The sequence below is a fragment of the Zeus faber genome (assembly GCF_960531495.2).
Source record: "Zeus faber genome assembly, chromosome: 18".
Classification (NCBI taxonomy): Eukaryota; Metazoa; Chordata; class Actinopteri; order Zeiformes; family Zeidae; genus Zeus; species Zeus faber.
Window position 1 is genome coordinate 14,869,108 of NC_137210.1, and position 21,302 is coordinate 14,890,409.

Genomic DNA, 21,302 nt, shown 5'->3' on the forward strand with positions numbered 1-21,302 from the left:
CCTATCTGATAAGTTTTTCTTTGGAACTCCAATCTGAGAAGATTTAGTCCAACCCTCCACACTTGTCTATACTATAGCTAAAGTGAGACAAGTGAAACTATGATGAACAGTCATTATTGTATTATCTCTAATGGAGATGTTATTGTTATTAAATATTGGTGGGGTTTAATTATTAATCATGGCAGATGATAGTTCTGACTCTCCAGAAAACGAGTTTACAAGGATGGTGGATATCCCGGGACTCCTGTGACTGGTAGACAGCGTTTACCCAGAGTGCACCCGACCTTACTTACATAGCCTTCCTAAAGAAAGGAAAATGCTGGCGAAATTGATTTTGGATCCCGAGGGCGGCCAGAGACCGTCTCTTAGCATGCATGCGTGCGAGTGCGAGACTGCGTGTTTGACCATGAGCGTGAGCATTGAAACGAATGGTGATGCAAAAGAGAATACCCGGGAGAGAGATTTTCTCTAAGCGGCGATGTTCGATCGCCTTGCCACGCCTTGCCAAGCCCAAACGATCCTCATTAAGATAACAACGCATATTTCTGCCAAGACACGCCTACGGCGGAGCGGGACGGCAGGACAGCGCAGGAAGGGACAATCCCTCCGTCCGTCTCTTCGCGCACCTTGAGAATCTGCCCTTGTGCCAGTTTTGGGTTTTTTTTCCCTTTAAGATAGATATGGCGAGAGAGAGAGAGAGAGAGAGAGAGAGAGAGAGAGAGAGAGAGAGAGAGAAAACTGACTGTGGGTGGTGCAGATGGACATATCTTTTGATATTTAACAGATTCCCTTGTCAACGCCAACCCTCTACCTCCCTCCCCACCTCTCTCGCTCTCCCTCTCTCTCTCTCTCTCTCTCTCTCCCTCTTTTCCCTCTCTATCGCCCCTCCCAACACCCCAACCCAACAGCCGGCATGCCTGGTGTCCTTCAGGGTGTGTAATCGATGGCTTTATGCTCAGAGTCGGCCCCTGATGGGACGCTGGCCCAGGGCCATAACTCTATTAGACAATAACTCTCTCCTTTCACTCTGTCCCTCTTCTCCCACTGTCCCTATTCCCTCCATCCATCTCCCTCACTGTCATTCCAGCCCCGGTGACAGAAAAGAGGAATTTTGCCATTTTTGTCTGGCTTTGTCTTGCAGTGAATGACCGTGGAATTTTCTGTGTGTGTGTGTGTGTGTGTGTGTGTGTGTGTGTGTGTGTGTGTGTGTGTGTGTGTGTGTGTGTGTGTGTGTGTGTGTGTGTGACCTTTCCCGTACGCATGTGTGCACACACGGTGTTCTGAACATGTAATGTGTTTTGTTATTATAGCGTACTATGTGAGTGTACGCCTGGGTTTCTCATTTACGCAGATCCGTCATCACAAACAGCCTGAGGGCCCTCTTAAGCCAATCAGCTTTCAAGGACCGAGCGCTCCCTAACGAGCACCTTTCCCTTGACTGCAGCAGCACGGACACCAGGCACCCCCAGGGAGACAGTGTCTCCCAATGTCCTCAAAGGGCCGGTGCACAAACTAGGGGAAGACGATCCATAATGCACCAAGTCAACGGCGGTGGATGATTGGTGAACAAAGTGGGAGAAAAGAATGTGAAAACCCGACGCGCCTTGGGAAATTAGAGAAGGTGCGCACAGTAAACGGCCAGCCCGCGTGCGGCGGCGCGCGTTTGGCGCCGCCTTTGATCAAGGAGCGGAAAGGGGAAGGGACATTGACGGGAAAAACACCAACACCAAGAAAAGCTCCAGCACACACCCCCACCCCCCACCCACGACCCCCACCTGCTCAAATTAGCATAATGCGCCCCATGTTGCTCAAACTAATGTTCCCGTTGTTGCCCGAACTTATCAAATGGCCACTTAAAAGCTGACATCTCGTCTCTGCAGCACCAGTGTATCCTGCTGCAGGGAGCTAATCCACTGGCTGTGTGTGTGTGTGTGTGTGTGTGTGCGCGCATGTGTGTGTGTGTGGGTGCGTGGGTGCGTGTTGTGCCCAGCGCTCCGGGTCCTGCCAGGCCCTCCCTGCTCCGCTCCAGTGGCTTCCTCAGCCCGCGCCGGGGATGTTGAGCTTAACTCGGCGCTGACAGAGGACAGCCGCAGACTGCGAAACACATAGTCGCTGAATTTCCATTCTAATAATTCTGGCTAATCCCAGTATGTGTGCGTGTGTGTGTGTGCGCATCATTGAATGGGACAGTGTGTGCGTTACAGGAGAGAGATGGAGCAGCGCTCCCCGTCACGGAAAACTGCTCTTGACGCGTGGCAGGTGGTGTGAGCGTTTGTATGTGTGGGTTTGTATAATGAAAGCGCCATCCCCGGGGAGGAACATGAATTAACCATACCATACACGACACTATGTGGAGTGTATTCTCTCCCTCCCAGCTCTTCATCAATCTTTGCGGGGAAACCACAAACCGTAAATTCTCCTTTATTTTTGGGTAAGCGTGCTTTTCTGGTCTTGTAGGTCTGACTCATCGGGAGTCGGAAAATGGTTCACGCTGCAGCAACTAATCCATGTAATGGATGACATCGACTGATATTGGTTATTGATATTGGTTATTGATTGCAATTAGCTGCCTGGATAAACCACCTCCACTTCTTAGACATGACAACACCGCTTGAGTGGATTGGATAGGAGTCGGGCACCCTGTATAAGGTATATTTTGGAGGTCAGTGGTGGCTGTCGAAAGTAGAGTACAACCACAGACATCACAAGTATGGGTGCAGTGTGCTGCAGTAATAATCATAATATTAAAATAATAATATTAAAATAATAAGGGAACGACTAATCAATCAATGACTGCTTCAACTCACCGACGGTTTTGACAGTGATGGTCCTGGTGGCCGACTTCTCTCCGATCTTGTCCCAGGTGAGTTCGGGCTCCGTGCCGGCCTGTAGCCACTCGGTGGCCGTGCAGCGGTACTGGCCCTCGTCCCCCGGCAGCGCATTGTACAGGAAGAGGCTGTAGGTGTCGGCTTGAGTCTTCTCCACGCGGATCTCGCCGTAGCCGGCGCGCTCCCTGTAGGCCGAGCCAGGTTGCACCGAGCCGTCCCGGTCGATGGAGGCCAGCTCCTGCGCCGGCACGGCCGCGTGCCTGTCCGTCCACTGCCAGAAGACGGAGAGCGGGCCGGTGGTGGACTGCACCGAGCAGGTCAGCTGGACCACGTCGCCCTCCAGGACCTCGGAGGCGTTGCTGGACAGCGAGACGGTGATGTTGCTCTCTGAGAAGGGGGGGGGGGAGGAAATAAAAAAAAAAATACAGCGGGGGAGAGGCAGGCAGCGTGGGGAGGGAAATCATAGCGGGAGCGGGGTAGAATCATACGTGAGAGGCAGAGGTGGAAGTAGAGGTGGAGAGAAAGTGAGAGGGGGTTAGTCATCACTCAAATGCCAACGTTACTTTCGCAATCTGAATTTCCAGAAACTAAAGGGTTGCACGTTCTATGTTTAGGACAGGAACGCACCACTCGATTTAACTTGTGCCGGTCTTTTTATGTCCATTTATTTTAGTTTTTTTCCTGCGTGTGTAAAACACGTTTTTAAAACTTTGTTGCCTTCTTTGTTGCTTTCGGCTGCCCCCCAGCGATCGGCGATTGGAATTTTGCACGATCGCTCAAGCCTGGGCGGCATACAACCCTAGACGCAAATACAGTTACCGGCATTACTTCCAAACTAAATATCGATATCACAATTATCAAGCAGATTCAGAAATTGAAACAAGGGAATGGAGGTGTTTTTTTAATCCAGCTCTCGTTAAAGCATTTAAAATGCACAGAGTAAACCAGTGGAGGGCGGCTGCACTGTTTTGTCAATGGCCACAGGCATATCAGAAACCCAGAAGCGGTCCTGTTAAGTTTTTCAGTCTGAAATATAAACCCAGTGACCAAATCCAGCCAGCCAGCCAGCCAGCCAGCCCCCCCCCCCGGGAAGGCGGCCAAGTCCTCTGCATCTGAAGAAACCCACTTTGGAAGAGTGGGAAGGAGAAAAGTCTCCACATTTTCTTTTTCTGCTAACTGCGAACACGGATCAACCCTGATTTGTTGCGATTGTCTACACCCAACATTCCTCTTCCTGCCACCTCTGCCTCGACCGCCCGTAACCCCTGTCAGCCCCCATTACCTCCACTTAGCCACTTCCCCACTTAGATTCCTGCAGCTTGTTCCAGCGGTGTGTGTGTGTGTGTGTGTGTGTGTGTGTGTGTGTGTGTGTGTGTGTGTGTGTGTGTGTGTGCGTGTGCGTGTGTGTGTAAGAGAGTGGGGGGGGGGGCGAGAGAATGATAGCAGAGCGATGAGAGTATTTACATGAGATGTGTGACCCCTGACCCGCTACCTCTGCATTCCATGAAGTTATTTCCGAGAAGCCATGGCTATTATCCTGTGTGAGTCCTATAAACAGCCTTTATGGGGCCTCGCGGCTTTTGTGTGGAAAAACAAGACCTGGCATACACATCGGGGGGCTTCTCTGGAGGGTCAAGGGTACTGTACGCTTTGTTTTAGACTGCTGTGCAGCGAGACGCTCTCGCCTTGCCCAGAGTAAGACGAAGCGAAAAGGGGTAAAGGGAGAGAAGACAGAGACTTCTGGAAACCGTCTTCATCTCCGCAGTCGACGGGGAGTATAAACATCTCGGTGACAGAGGGAGACTCTGGGCAAGGTCTGGGAGGCTCTGCTGTACGATCACATAAATCAGCTGCCATAGTCGCGCGACCCCCGTGGGCTCGCCGCGCTTGGCCCAGCTGAGACAGCACAGCTCCAGCAGAACACATTAATTTAGCCTGGGGATCTGCTGAAAGAGGCCCCGGAGAGGTAGAGCCCATTCTCCGCCACTCTCTTTCTCCACACTTTCATTTCACGCCTGTTAGCTCAGCCTCCTTGAGCCTGGACTCTCCTCAGTTCTCCATTATCCCACTATATTGTTCCAGCCTCCTAGCTCGGGCGGAGGAAATGGAAAGGACTATAATGCTGCGTTACCAATCCTTAGCAATCCATTCACACAGAAAATACCGCCAGGAATAAAAGTGCCATTATTTCCTCACTCTGACATGTGGCCGACAATGGCAGCTCTGGCTCTTGCTGTGATTAACCAACTTCAGAGCGGGTGAAAAAGAGCACAGCTTGGCACGGCACATCCCTGGCATTAGGATAAAAACTGTCATTATCAACGGGCCCGTCACTCCCAGTGTAATTGAGGAGAAGTAATCCAGGGGGCGACTGGATGGATCTGCTACTCACTTAGTGGCTGGACCGTGATCTGGACGTTGCGGGATCTCTTGCTGCGGTCGATGAAGTCCCCCGTCGGCGTCTTCTCCCGCTCTGTCACGCGGCAGATGTACTTGCCGGCGTCCTCGGGCCGCAGGCGCTGCAGCTTGAGCAGGTGCACGTTGGCGCTCTCCTTGCGCACCGACATGTGGCCGGCGGCCTCGCGCGCCACGTAATCGGGTCCCAGGACGGGCACGGCGCTGGGGCCCACCACGGCCACCGGCGAGCTGCTGAAGACCCACGACACCGAGAAGAAGCGCTCGGGGACGTTCTGGGCCTCGATGGTGCAGCGAAGCTCCAGCGGCTCACCGGCCGTGAAGGACCGCCGCTCCGTGCTCACCTGGATGCTGAAGTCCCGATCTAGGGGGGAGGGAAAAGGTGGACACACGGAGAGCGGTCAGGGAAAAGGAGAGGAAGAAGGGACAGTGAGAGGAAACGAGCAGAAAAAGGAAGAAGTACAGCGCGAAGCGCAACACCACACGAGAGGAGAGCTCATTAGTGTGTCAAGTACAAAGGAAGGATGAAAAAATAAAAAAATAAAAAACAATACAGAGTAAAATATACATTTTCTTTCTCGAAACAAAAATAATGATAAGCTTTTGAACAGCGTCTGTGTTATTGCGGTATTATGTCAGGTTACCCAACGCAAGTCTTGAATTATGAACTAGAACTTAATTCGTCTGGATTTTTTTTACGCTGGAATGATGAGCGCGGGGGAGGAGATCCGTGGATGTTGAGTTCTCAAAACAATTTGTTTGCGCTGTCAACTTGTCAAAGTAGTTTGAACGTAACCTTAAAATTGATATGCACAACACAACTTCCTCCTAATATCCCCGGCGTGGAACGACGGGCCCACTCGCTGATAGAGAGAGAGAGAGAGAGAGAGAGAGAGAGAGAGAGAGAGAAGAGGAGGAGGAGCGGGATGGGTATTGGGGGCTAGGAGGGAGGAAACCCAAAAAGGAGAAAGAGGAGAAGAGAGCTGTGGGGGTCAAGGAGTGAGCCGCCCTGGTGAAACGCTGGTCTGTCAGTCTCTGACAGATCTCGCTCTCTCGCCCCCCCTCCCCGCCCCTCTCCTCTTCTCCCTCCTTCCCCTTGGTTTCACCTCTGCCATGAAAAACAAACCAAATAAAAAACACATCTAATTAAGATTCTCTCTGTCGGTCTGGAGAGGAGCGGGGGCCCACTCCCACACCGTGCGAGGCACAAGACACAATAAACATCGCTATCGCTTACCGTTTTAATGGGCTACATTAAACATGCATGCCTTGTTGTGTGTGTGTGTGTGTCTGTCTGTCTGTGTGTGTCTGTCTGTGTCTGTGTGCTGTTGTTCATTTGCACAATTTTATTTACAGTATTCATTTCCGCATGACGGGCCCGGTGTGTGTCAGACGTTCGCTTTCCCCGGCAGTGAGGCTTTGGCCCACGGCTATAATTATAAAGACTTTAAATAGTCGACCTGAGGAACACGCTCGTGGAGAAGTTTAAAGACGGTTTATCCATCGCTAAGGAGCTCGTTAGGCGAGAGGAGGAGGTCGGCGTTCACTCTCGCCCTCAGGGTGTCACGATTCCAATTCGAAAGCGGATCAATATGAGCGTTCGATATCGAACTTCGAAAATCTCGAGCAGGTTCCCGATTCTCCAAGTATTTTTGTGGGTAATAATGTCCAACATGGTCGCCGCACTGGGGCGGTCAAGATCCGCCGGTAAACAAATGCAGCGTGCGCTGGGGGGGTGGGGGCCCCTGCTCCGCCCCTCTGCCGTCAGCGCCACGGAGTGGCCCCGGCTGTGCCGCGTCCCTCAGTGCACACTGCACCTGCATACCCGCGGATCTCCACCGCTCCAATATCTCTGATGCGCGGACGCATTAGGCTAGAAAATACATATATTTAAATTGAAAATTGTATATATTATTATATATATTATTGTATAAATTACTATTATTGTTTGTGTGTGTGTGTGTGTGTGTGTGTGTGTGTGTGTGTGTGTGTGCGCGCGCTCGTGCTGCGAGTTGTAATGGAAGCGGTGGTACCGTTCGGGCGAGGACGTAGTCGCCGCTCAGCGGGGAAACTTAATTAGTAGCATGTTAACAGATGGAGTTCAGCGGAAGGACGCAGACTGGAAGGAGCGGACGACCCACACAAATGGAAATCGTTGAGGTTAATTTAAATAATAAAGAAAAAAAAGCAAGGACGCACAACCACAAACACCGGGCGAGAAAGCAGAAGGACGGACATACCGGCCGAGAGAAAGACGCGAGAAATAAGATGTGGCGAGAAGACGACGAAAAGTGAGATGTAACATAAGACCCGGAATAGAAGTGAAGAGAGAAGAGAGAGAGAGAGAGGGAAAGAGGTAGTGAGGGATAAAAATAGTAAAAGAAAAAAAAAAGGTATGGTACATAGAGAGAGAGGTGCCGAGAGAGAGACGGAGAGACAGAGTGATGAGTGAGACAGAGAGGTAGAGAGAGAAAGAGTGAGAGAGGTGCATTAGAATTCTGTCTGCCGCCCAAAATCTGCTTCTGGCTGTGTGTGATTAGCTGGTGATGGGGCTGTCTCAAGATCCACTCAATCTCCTGCACTAAGAACCTAATGAAGGAGATCTCGCTCCCACTCCTTCCTCATTTCAATCAGACCCTGCCCCTCTCCGTCCCCCCCCCCGTCCCCTTCTCGCTCTCTCTCTCTCCCTCCCTCTTAATCACATAAGCACACACATGCAGGTGCAACTGAAAATAACAAGTGAGATCAGTGGGATCCAAAAGTGCTGTATGTATAAAGGGAACCAGAAAGCATCCAAACAACAAGCACGTTGCACGCACCTTAACGCACACACACACACGCACACACGCGCACACACACACACCCACACACACACACACACACACACACACACACACACACACACCCCTGCTGTATTCCCCTTGTCATGCAACAGCACTCCATCAATTATAGATTATAGGAGCGAGAGATGCCGGGTACTGAGAGGGGAGCTCTTTGTGCCTTTTGTCTCCTCCCCGCGGTGGCTGGCACTCCTCTGACAGACCTCTGTTACATCCCATCTCCTCCTCTCCCCTCTCATCCGCCCAAAACTATCTGGGCCACCGTCGGCTTCTCTTGGTCGCGCGCGCTCCAAACTCCGAACGCGGAGAAGACAAAACGATTCCGATTTGAGAACAAAGATTGACTGGCTGAGAAGACCCCCGCCACGGAGGAATGCCTTGGTGATTCACCTTAATGTCAGAGCAGCTTATCCGAGATCTGCGCAGCCCCTCTTGGAGGCATAAGCGATTCCTTTTGTGTGAGGAATGGGCGAGCGGTACAGTGCGTCTCATTAGCGTCTAGGGGTAGAGATGTGGGACGGGAACATGTACTGTACGTTGGCAGGAAGTCTGGAAGAAGTTTTGAAGCCCTCCTCGTTGCCCGTCCGTGAGGTTCAAAAGTTTGGGAGCTAATTACCGGAGATCATTATCATACAAAGCAGACCGTGGCCCCCGCCGCGGCCCCACCGCTCTCTGGGTCTAGGGCTACCCTTCCGTCTTAATGATTCTCCCCGTCTCTCTCTCTCTTTGGCTGTCGGTTCAGTTGATCTGCCCCCTTCCTTATTCTCATGCCAAAAATCACTCACGCCTCCTCGGGCAAGGCTCCCTCGACAACTCTGAACGACACCCGGGTTCCCCCACTCGCCTCGGCGCACGCACCCGCGTGAGGCCGCCCTAATTGAGCCAAGAGCCGCGTCGACGCCGGGAAAGTCGCTCGGCTCTTGGCCTCTCACCTCGCTGCCACCGGTTGCCCTTGGAGGAAATGCAAATGCGAGCAGAGTCTGCCGCGGCCGACTCCCACACTGCGTCAGACCTTCCAACCTCGGGAACATAGGGTGTGTGTGTGTGTGTGCGCTAGTGCCTTAATAGTGTAAAAGGGAGTCGTTTGAGGTGTTTGAGTAACTGCAGCTAAATGACTCCATCAGTTATTCACACCGTAGCCGTCTCGTAACGAGGCTCATCACATCGTATGTGAGCTACTACGGATGACTATATATATATATATATATATATATATTTATTTATTTATTTATTTATTTATTTATGTAATTAGGATATAACCCCTGAAATGAATCATCTCGTAAAATTACCAAACATGTTTACCAATTGCACCAATTGCAAATTTTCTTGGCCGATTCCGATTTTCCGACCTGCCAATTTTCATTTGGGCCGATTCCCTATTCTCATTCAATTGTGTGTTCGTAATAAACCATTGACTGTTAAATATCTTTTACATTGTCGTTCAATCTTTTCTGAGAAATCAGATTTTCTCAGAATTTGGTCTCATTGGGTACATCTGCTATACGTCAATGACAAATACATCACGTGATCTGATCACGCTCACGTGATTGGACAGCTGCACATACGGACGACCTCTGCAGTTTTCAGTTGCCACAATAGTGAGATTTCTGATTTTGATTGAGTGTTCATTATTGTTCCTGAGTGTATTACTGTCCCCGAGTTCCAATAAAATAAAATACAATTTGGAGCGATCACTGAGTTCAAACAAAATTGAATATGGGACGGTCACCGAGGTTTCCGCATAATACAACCTGTAACTCTCACTGAGTTTTAGTAGAACACAACATATAACTAACATGGAAATGTCCAGTTCAAACTTCAAATTAAAGTCAATTTCACTTTTACGTGCACGTATACATTTATATTGTATTTATTTATTTATCTATTCATTTATTCGGTCTGCACAATTTTGGAATATCGTCAGATGATCAGTAAACTATTTATCTACAGTTATTTTCTTTCTCACTCTCTCTTTATTGAGCGTCAGCTACGCAACTACGTTACATGACGTTGTTATCGGGTTTAAGTGTTGGAGAATTTGAGTATCGGAGTTTGAGTACCTGAGCACTGGATCATTTGACCGGCACAGAATCGCATATGTCCGACACTGATCGGCCAGTCGCCGGTCAAGGCCGATCAAGCTGAAAATCGGCCGATTCCGGTCAACGGCCGATCGATGGCTGTGTCTCACATTTCATATGTTAACATTACGGTCACATTTTTGTGCTTGACTATTACTCCCCCACTTCCAATTTTATCTCTGCAATGCAGCGCTACGCCTCGGTGGTTAATAAAGTACCGCTGCGCTCAGTGAGCTGCGTATCAGTGGATGTGGAGTGAGTGAGTGAGTGAGAGGGAGGGAGGGAGGGCTTACAGAACCACAAGCACAAGGTAGTAACATCTGGTCCAATCCGAGGGAATCTAGTTAACCCGATGCATACGGCGTTGTTTTGTATTGATTGATTATTTTCCATAATTAAATAACAATATATATATTGTGTAGTTTCAGCTGGAATTTCATACCTGCGTATTTTGACCAAGAATTGCGTGGTTAGTACACAAAATGTGTGCAGGTTGGCAGGTCTGCCGCGTGGAGCGGGTTAAATGCAGCCTTGGATGTGCTTCTAATGATTCCCGTCAAACAGACACAAATACAAAAAGTGTGCGAGTCTGTGGAGGTTTGGTTAAGCCCGTCTTAGTGCACTAATGAGCTTAGTGCCAGATAGCGATCAGCAATCAGCTGAGGCCCAGCGCGTTCAAATCTGTCAAAAAGAAAAAAGGGTGGACACGGCTAGTCCGTCTCCTCCTCCTCCGTCCTCTCGCCCGCTCGCCGCGCCCCCCTCTTTCACTCCACCCGCTCGCCCTTTGTCCTCTCTCTCCCGAAACCGCAGCTTCGCTCTGCACTACTCACCAGTGGGCTGGATACGCAGCTGAGTCTTGTCGCTCTGCTTGCGCGTCATAGCGAACCAGCTGTCGTCGGGGTCCTGGATCCACTCGGCGGCCTGGCAGTAGAGCAGGCCCTGGTCCACGGGCTGCAGCATGTGGATGGTCAGCCTGTAGGCCGTGGCGCTGGTCTTGTCCAGCCGGAGGTCGCCGGCGGCCGTCCTCTGGCGGTAGGGGCCCCCCGAGCGCAGCACGAAGTCGCGGGACAGCGTGAGCAGCTCCTGCGGGGCGGCGGCCGTGTCCTCCGGCGAGCGCAGGTACCAGCCCACCGAGAGGTGAGTGTGCTGCGCGGTGGCGCGGGACACCTCGCAGGTGAGCTGCAGCATGTCGCCCTCCACCTTGGACAGCGTCTGCGCCGGAGCCGTCACGGTCAGAGAGTCGGCGATGACTGCGGAAAAACCAGGGAAGAGGGAAGGGAAGAATGAGGAAGCGGTCCTTGGAGATGGAAGGGTCGTGCAACCATTTTCCGCTGATATACCACCATAGTGACAAATTAATTGAGATACTTAATAAGACTGGATTTGTTCCATTAAATATTTTTGTGATGAATGTCAGGTGGCAGCACTTGTCGTTATTAGTAAAAAAGAAAATATATCAATATCATATCAATTGGGTGAGATCCAGCCCAATACGCAGCCCTGCCTGTTGTTTAAAAAGCAATGTTTACAGCCCTGAAGACATGTGACTGGAGCTGTGAGAGGCCTGCCCTCCATTTCCTCCTCCATATCATATCTAACTTTCACAATGTGACAACTCGCTGATGGCATCTTCTCTATCTGCCGCCACCAGTCACCTCTTGAGCCGCCTCGGTAATAAGGGCCAGCGGTGTTACAGTGGTAATCCCCCCTCCCCTCCCCTCCGTCCCTCACTAAGCTACGACTACAGTTGGTACCGTTCCTGAATGGCATCTCGCCCGCTGGCTCTCTCTCCCCCCCCTCCTCCTCCTCCTCCCCCCTTCATCTCCCCTGTCAAATAATCCCTCTCCTCAGAGGAGGCGACTTGCACCCGTTTCAAACAAGCGGCGGGGAAAACATTCCCTCCCCGCGATAAACTCGCAGCGAGGCCAAATTAACCGAGGGGGCTGATGCGCTGCCAGACGGTAAAGGACGGAGGAGACGACGGGAACGGGGAGCATGAGACAGCTTCAGGACGGGGATTGGAACCGCTCCACACATACCTGGCTTGTTGCTTTGGAGATCAGATTTACCTGCCTTGCCGGGGAGCTGGCGCCCACCGAAGAGACTGTGTGTGTGTGTGTGTGTGTGTGTGTGTGTGTGTGTATGGTTGTGTAGCAGTGACTATGTCACCTAATTGGCAAAACTTTTTATTCCATACACTAATGAGGCCCAACGGCATAAAACGATATAAGGTCGTAACGGAACCCAAATTGCCAGTAATATGTCTGTGTTCTCTGGAGTGTGTTTGGGGGTGTGTGTGTGTGTATGTCTGTATGTGTGTGTGTGTGTGTGTGTATGTGTGTGTGGACTTGCATGCAAAAGCCATATCCTGTTCAACTCTCTATTATCTCTTGGAAATGGCTGATCTCATTGGCTCTGATGTGGTTTGATTCTAATGGCTCAACCCGGAACACACCGTAGGTATCTTACACCAACGCACGCGCACACACACACACACGCACGCACGCACGCACACACGCACACACACACACATGCACGCACACCTATCAAACACAGCGTTACAAGGCCTCAGTGTTCCAAAGTGACAATAGGCAGCAGTCAGCTGTTTAGCTTGGCGAGGATCAAATGAACGAGGGGAATAATGTCGAGAGGCTTTCCCTGCGACGCCTTGCGCCGAGTGTGAGCCGGGCTTAGACGCAGGGGAAATTCAAGTGCTTTGTGCGGCGTTGCGTTGGAGTGCTTTGTCGAAACGCTTGCCTATTCAGCCTCTTAAAAAGGATTGCCATTGTCAAGACAACAAATCAGCGTGTTCGAGATCTGCTCCTCTCCTGAGGTCACTCGGCGATGACTCGACAGATGCAGCCCCCCACCACCCCGCCCCCCCCCCAAAAAAACAAAAAACGCATATCTGGCTCGTGTGTATCCAGCTACGTTCGTGTGTGTGCACTGCATGTGTGTGCGCGCCACCCACGACAGGGGCCCGCAAGACTTGGTTTTTTTTTTGCGAGTGCGATGTTTTTTGGGGATAACAGTGAAACAGGCACCACTAATGAAACGAGCGGGGAAACAAAAGACGGAGAGAGAGCACAGAGGAAGAAAGGGATGGGGTGGGCGGAGAGAAGAACGCTTGACAGCTGGTTAATGCAGTTCAACAAAGACGCAAAGAGAGGGAAACACACACACACACACACACACACACACACACACGGGGAGATTGGCGGTGCGGCGGGAGCCCGCAGGCGATCGATCAGGCAGGTGGAGGTCGCCCGGAGAGGACACTCAACCTCTGAGGGCTGTAGGATTCAGCAATAAAATAGGATGAAATGAAAAACACACGAGCACCTACCATCGCCTGCCTCCGTGTAATACGTTTGAAGTTGCGGCCCTGAAGACAAGGGAGAGGCTCTTTAAAGAACATCTGTCTCATACCTCGTTCTGTTTGTTTGACAAACAGCTGAGCGGTGGAGTCGAGGCAAGCGCTGGTCGCAGACGGCAATGATAAAAAAAATTATTTATTTTTTTAAGTCATGCTCTGTTGACGGATCTGCTCGGATGTGCGAGCGGTGCGGTAAACAGAGAGCGGCGCGCTGGCTGGTGCCGGGGACGCTCCGAGTCTCCGAGCAGACTTTGCAGGCCTTGACGCCGCTCTGCCAACAGGAGGAACCACTGCGCTGTACAGTAGGTGTTGCCAGCGAGAGGCGAGCGGCGCTAAGCCCTACGTGGAAGTCTGACACGTCTCGCACGCCATTAGGCATTTCGTCTGAAACGGAATTAAGAGAACTCTCAAAGCCACCGCACAGGCGTGACATAAGTCTCATTTGGTGTGTGAAATGGCTCTTAAGAGACCCGCTGTGACACCTCCACACGGGCTCTCCAGCGTACGCCTTGTTTTTTTTTTTAAAACAACGTTACTCCAACAGCCAGCCTACGTGACAACCCGCTGTTGCTATAACAACCCTCCTACATGATGGCGAGGATCTCCTGAAACAGCCGGGAAGTTACCATAACAACAAACCGCCGCCACACACACACACACACACACACACACACACACACACACACACACACACACACACACACACACACACACACACACACACACACACACACACACACACACACACACACACACACACACACACACACACACACACACCACCCCGTAAAATCTCAAAGAGAATGTGTACAATTGAGCATCAAGCTGATTTCTCCTCATTCACTTGGCCTCCTTGTGGAAAGGATGAATAAGAAGAAGATTCTTTATTTATCACACACACCACAACACATGCACTCATGTGGCAACGGCGAATCCAACACGCACACACATGCTTCAAATTGTGGCCGGGGTGAGTTCTCTGCTTTTAACCCATCCTGGCTTGTCCTTCCTCCGGGGGGCAGCCAGGAGCAGTGGGCAGCGTACAGTGACGTTCGGGGACCAATTACAAACGTCCATCCCTAGTCAGACAATGATGTTCTGCATGTTTTTTGGTGGGGGTCCTTACTGATGTTACATGGAGGAAACCCCATGTAAGCACGGGGAGAACATGCAAACTCCACACAAAAAAGGCCCCTAATCGGGAGATAACCCGCCGGCGCGCGGCGCCAACAGCGCCCCAGGCGGGAATCGAACCCAGGACCTTCTTGCTGTGAGGCAGCAGTGAAATGCACCGTGCCACTACTTTGCTTTCTCTCTTCCCGTAGCCAATCAAATCCCTTCACACAGCGGTGTCTGGGAGGCAAGAATGAACTCTGCATGGCTATGAGTCAGACTGGAGTTGTAAACACACACACACAGATTTCCCCCTCACTCTTTGACCTCAATCTGGGCAGGATTAAGCACGGCACAACACACACACACACACACACACACACACAGACACAGACACACACACACACACACACACACACACACACACACACACACACACACACACACACACACACACACACACCTTGATTTGAATCCAGGTAAAGTTAAAGGGCAGTCTGCCGTTCTTATCAGCTGGTGGAGTTAACATGGAACCTGAGTCGCCCTGGAACCTTTAGCATTCAGGACAGCGCACGGCCGAGGACCACAAGTGTGTTTCACCAAATATATTTCCGCCGCCCACTGGCTTTGCCAAATATGCCTTTGTCGTAAAGGACCTATGAAGGTGCTCTTGTAACATTCTCAAACCCCAGACCCCAAAAAGGCAAAAAAATGGCTTTAAAATACAGACTGGAGAATAATATAAAAATGAAATTTAAAAAAATAGTACATTGTGATTATCTACAATACATATGATAGAAATACCACATTGGCAAATATTAGGCAATATCTATTTTTGTTTTGTTTTTGACAGTCAACGTTGGAGCCCGTGCACATTTGCAGATGTGAAGAAGCAACATCTGCCATTCTGTTTTGAACGTTGCGGCTGTCAAACTGCTATTAATCTTTCAGAAAAACGATTCTCTCGGCTGCTCTACCTCGTCTGCACTTTCCTTTTCATCCCTGCTGTAGCCGTACTTCCCCTGCTCTGCCGGCTCTCTGAAGCCGAGTGACGCTTGTCATCCCTCAAGCTGCCCTTTCAAGTCCAGTCGCACGGGGAGCGCGCGATCGGGGGACACAAGGGCATGAAAATAGGGGAAAGAGAGATTATAAAAAAATATAAAAAATAAAAACAACAAACGGGGGAAAATAGGGTTATTTAAGTGGGTTTGATCCTCTGTGTCTTTGCCCGCGCTGAAGATTCCACGCAGCGGGGAATCTGAGAGGATTTTCTTCTTTCTATTTTTTGTGTTTGTTGTGTGTACATTGAGAGGATGAACTGTACGTCCGCCCGGGCACGTTCAAGTCTATATATAGAGCGCGATGGAAGTGTGGCTGGAAGGGAACGAAGAACATATAGGGGCGACGTGAGGCCTTCTGTGAACCCAGCTCTGTGAGGGACCCCTGGCTCCCTGAATGGTTTTCACCACTCCGAACTTTGGGGATCACGCCGGAGATAGCTCCGATCTGAGCCCCAGTATCTGCACGGGGCCCGAGCCCAGTGAAAAATACTGGGACGGAAAAAAAAAAAAAAGTGAGAACCAAACCTGATCCGATCCTCTAATACAGTGGTTCTCAACGTATGGTCCGGGGACCCCCAGGGGTCCTTCGAGAGGTTCCCCACACAAAGAGCCGTTAAATCGTTCGACTTCCCGGTCGTTTCATTTTCCAAACTTTAGCATCATTAGAGAATGTACAACAATCACTGCTTCCATAGTTTCACTGTTATCTCCTTAAATATAGTTTAGACCTGTATGAAAGTTTGGACTAAGTCTTATCTAACAATAAAAAGCTTCTCCGTTTGGGGTCTGTGGGCTATTGTGTGTCAAATTATGTTCCTTGATATGAGGGAGGTTGAGGATCACTGCTCGTACAAATTTAGTCTGAAAGATCGCAAAAAAACAACAACCTTGTCCCAAGGCTGTTGTGACATCACATAGAAAGAAGTAAAGTAGGCCACATGACAACATAAAGTAACAGTATATCATCGTAATAGTTTTTGTTTTAAATGCTTACATTTCTCAAAAAGTGATTTCACTTAAGCGTTCGTTTGAGCATCTTACGCCATCTTATGCAAAGTGCATCACTAAAAATAGCTCATTTAAAGTTCACTAGCCGTCAACGACAAAAGATATTGGATTGATATTGCTTTCGGCAGATACTCCAGATTATTTCAGTATGGCAAAAGAAAAAGTGGTATCGGCCTTGTGTCCAGTTCTCACACTATTTCCTGTACATCTCTGTGACATTGACATGTGCTGGGGGGTGTGTGTTTGTGTTTTGTACATTTGCAATTTGGTGCGTGCGTGGCTTGCAAAGCAAATGGCCAATTGGCGAAGGCGGTAGGGTAATTAGTGATAATGAGTGCTGAATGGAACACAGCGAGAGAAGGCAAGAGAGACAGAGTGGGCGATCCCCCATTCAGCTCCAGGTGAAGCCCAGCTTTGTTACTAAGCGGATGGACGTCACACACACACACACACACACACAAACACACAAACAAACAGGAAGCACTGGCGACACCTGTGCTTGTGATTATCACCATTAACGCCATCCCCTGCATTGTCCCCCACGAGAACCGTGGATGAGTCAGAAGGAGCGCTGAATAGGTACTGGAGGTGGAGAGGAGGAGGGGGAGGAAGAAGAGACAAAGGAAGGCTGAAGACGAAGAGGCAGGTGAAGAGCAGCAAAGCAGAGAGGAAGAGCCATTCCGCTTTGATGTGTGCGCCAGAACATATGCTCCTCAAAAAGTCCTGGGTTTACATTGACGCTCGCTGCAGAGACTATTTCGAGGCAGGATGCATTTGTGCACTCTGGGGCCCCCTCTCCGTTTGCACACACACACACACACACACACACACCAATACAGATGCACCTCTTAACTCCGCCGAACAACACGAGGAACGAGCGTTATCACAGGAGAGTCGAAGAACAAGTGGCTCTTCAAGCGCAGACACGGGGAGAGCAGCCACGAGAGCGAGCTCCAGTCAGAACACTGTCCCCAGCAGCGGGTACCGGTAAAGAGCAGCCGGGAAAATCACGGCGAAAAAAGGGGGAGCGGAATGGGGATCACGTCTCATACAGCCGGGGAGGAGATGGGGGGAGAAAAAAACAAAAAAACAAAAAAACAAAAAAAAAAAAGAAAAGAAAATGGAAGTTGAAGGATGCAGCACAGGATCTGGGGCCACAGCGGGGAGCGCATCCATAATACAACACATGCAGATGATCAAATGAGCCCTGAAACTAATATATTCAATGATACTGAACACACTGTGGGCCTCCGCTCGCTCTCTCTTCCTGCGGTCTCTCCTCATATTTATAGGCTTGATGTAGCCACACTCGGCGTTTGTCAACACGGTGTTCACCTTGGGACAAATTGCGATGCGTCTCGCCGGTCTGATGTCGAGAAAGGTACGGCATTGTAATCCCATTACACGACCCATCGAGCGCGTTCCTCTGATCTGGCGCAGAAGCGATGCTCGTGGGAGACGGTTTGTTTTTGATTCTCCACACGTACTAAACGCGCGACAAAGTGTCTAAACTTCGGGGGGATAATCTGTCACGATTGTTACGATGAGATGGTGTCACTTTTACGGCAAAAATTGTACGATTTTCGACAAAACAACGGTGGTTATGTCACTCGTGCTGTCATGCCGCTGCTGCGCCGCAAACGTGCGGCGGAGACCGTGCGCGGAGATCCCGGCGAGCCCACTCCATCGCCACATCCTGAGTTGTGGACTCTGATTGAGGCTGATTGCTGTAATTAGCGGCCACTTCTGTCGCTGTTGAGTTAAATGCGCCGGGAGAGTTTTTCGCAAAAATTGAGACAAATTTGGTCAGAAGGACAAACAATATCAATTTTGTCGAGTGAGGGGGGGGGGGGGAAGACTTCCATAAAACCTCAAATCAATCCACGGGACCAAAAAAGAAGAGCGTACAGTCATTTTCCAGCGGTGCGAGATACGGCGGGCCCCGCCCCGACGCCCGAGACTGGAAATGCAAGTTCTCGTTTAAGCTCCAAATGACGAGGAATCCGGAGAACTGAGCCAAGCTGATTGCAAACCATGCTACATGCAAACATTCGGCGCGGGGAAGCCTTGATAGTTTGCCCTCAAATTATGATTCAATCAATTAGTTTGTATAAATGGGGACTCGGTTTTGCTTCTCTCCCGTATCGAAAAAAAAAAAAAAATTTAAAAAGAGGAAATGTAGAAAGGGATCAAAGAGGAAAGCCATCATCTCCACGCCGCGCCGTATCCATGTTCGAGTGTGTATTTCCCCGCGTCTAGGCAGACGTCGTGTGGTGAAACCACCAACGACGCCGATGTCAAACAATTTCTGGATGAATATTATATGCGCAACTTTCACTTGGTCGCTTCCCAGGCATTTGTGTGTGTGTGTGTGTGTGTGTGTGTGTGTGTGTGTGTGTGGTCGCCTCTTTTGTGTGTTTTGCGCGCGCGCGCGCGTGTGTGTGTGTGTGTGTGTGTGTGTGTGTGTGTGTGTGTGTGTTTGTTGTCTTGCTATGTCTCAGTAACTATCCCTTCTGCCCTTGCACTCACGAGTCTCCCACACAATTCTAAAAAAACCCACCATGTCCAATCTCCTAAAATCTGAACAGAGGATATACAGACGGTATAAGGAGGAAACCACAGAAGAGCGGGAGGAAAAGGGGGATATGAGAAATTCTATGGCATCAGTCGTTATGAGTTTTTCCACTGAGGGGCATTTAGGTCCCCTGCTAATGGAACACCAATCTTAGTGTGTGTGTATGTGTGTGTGCCTGTGTGTGTGTGTCTCTCTCTCTCCTGCCACAACACACAGGTCACAGTGCCAAGCGGTAAAGGGCTCTCCATTTAATAAAGGGGGTCTCTGAAAGCGTCCTCTTTTTTCATTTTCCTCTCCACAATTTTCTCACCCTCACGTCACCCCTCCCCCGCCGCCACCCTCCTCTTCCTCTTCCACGTCTGTCTGTCGAGTTTTTCCTCTTTTGTTAGCAAAGCTGCTTGTCAGCACCCAATTATCACGTTTACTGCTTTCCCTGCTGGCTTCCTCCTTCTCGCCCCTCTTCTAACGCCTTCCGGAGTCGTCGGAGAAAGAGAGGGAGCCGAAGCCTCCCGGACCGCCTTCGGTGCCGGGGCTCTGATCTGCATCGGGGCTTTCATACAACACAGATTTGGTGATTTGAGACGAGGTGTCGTCCGGGGGGGGGGGGGGGGTTTGGTCTTCGTGATACGGTGATCCGGTTGAACGTCGCCGTCGGGGGCGGCCAACCCACCCGCGGTCCGAACTTCGCAGACCGTGGCCAGCTGTTCCAATTGACACCTCTTGCCTGGTTATAATATCCACATTGCTGGTGATTGTTTCCGAAATGATTCTCGTGTGTAAATATCTTATGTCATCCCCAAAATATTGTCAAAATCATCGATGCCGAGGTATTCGCAGCGGCAGTAAATGACTATCACTCAATGACCCTCAAAGTCAGGGATCCAAGAGCGTAACAAACCTAGATGAAAAAAATACATTAGTCCCAGTGGGTTGTATCTGTGTGTGTGTGTGTGACAAAGCAAGTGGGCCCCTGTGGCTGTTCTAGCTCATTATACCTGAAGGGAGAGATAGACATAGATTAAAAAATAAATAAATAAATAAAAAAAATCTGATATTCTCTTTCTGCTCACAGACACACGCGCCTTAGGGGACAAGTGTTCTCTGACACACACACACACACACACACACACACACACACACACACACACACACACACACACACACACACACACACACACACACACACACACACACACACACACAATCACCCAGGGACACATGAGACTAACAGCATGCAAAATAAGAGTACTGTGTGTCTAGCATTTGTGCTAGAGGGGGGATAATGAGACTGAGCAGGGCTGGGTAATAATTCAATATTATCATTTATCGTCTTCCAGCGTTGTCAGGAAATATAGACCTTGCATGGATTTATTGCAAACACTACTTAAGATGTGCTTTCTGAAAATCTCAAATGTGAATCAAGTGATTTGGTGTCCCCATCATGTCTGGTATCAATAGGATGGGATTGGCAAATGCGCAAAAGCAGATCTGATGGCTCCAAACAATGTGTGTTTATGGATGTATTTACAGACAAATCTGCAACCACGGGTGGATGAATTTGATCTCGATCTCACAAAACCCGATTCATATTTGTGAACTTTTCGAAAATGATGCTCCGAAGAAACAAAACGACACAATATTTATCAGAATATGGTCTATGGGCGTATAATATTCAGCTGTTTTGAATTGAACTAGCTTGCAAGTTAATGTAAAGGATCGTTTACAAAACCGACGAGTTAAATATGATGAAGCCCGGTTGGAGTCTTTAACGAGGGACATTCCCCGTGATTGTGATAAATAATAAATGAATAAATAAAAAATAAAGCCCTAAACCTGAGCTATTTTTCTTCCATAATCTTCTTTAAGCGCGTCCCTGAATGTGTGTCTTGTGTGTGCACGTACACCTCACTTTGTTGTTTTTCTCCCCCATCTTGTTTGCGTGTGTCCGTGGTTCTCCTTCGGATGGACAATGGGTGTGGGGGGGGTGGGAGGGTGTGGGCAAATG

At 49.8% G+C, this 21,302-nt stretch overlaps 1 protein-coding gene across 1 annotated transcript in view; it reads right to left on the reverse strand.

Annotated features, from left to right (window-relative positions):
- igsf3 (immunoglobulin superfamily, member 3) overlaps nt 1–21,302 on the reverse strand; it is a gene marked incomplete at both ends in the record, with an annotated part of 51,633 nt that overhangs the window by 12,483 nt on the left and 17,848 nt on the right. The window contains 3 exons of the mRNA XM_080018842.1: nt 2,808–3,215; nt 5,221–5,607; nt 10,995–11,414. Of these exons, the coding sequence (XP_079874968.1) occupies nt 2,808–3,215; nt 5,221–5,607; nt 10,995–11,414 (1,215 nt within the window). The remainder of the gene's footprint in view (nt 1–2,807; nt 3,216–5,220; nt 5,608–10,994; nt 11,415–21,302) is intronic.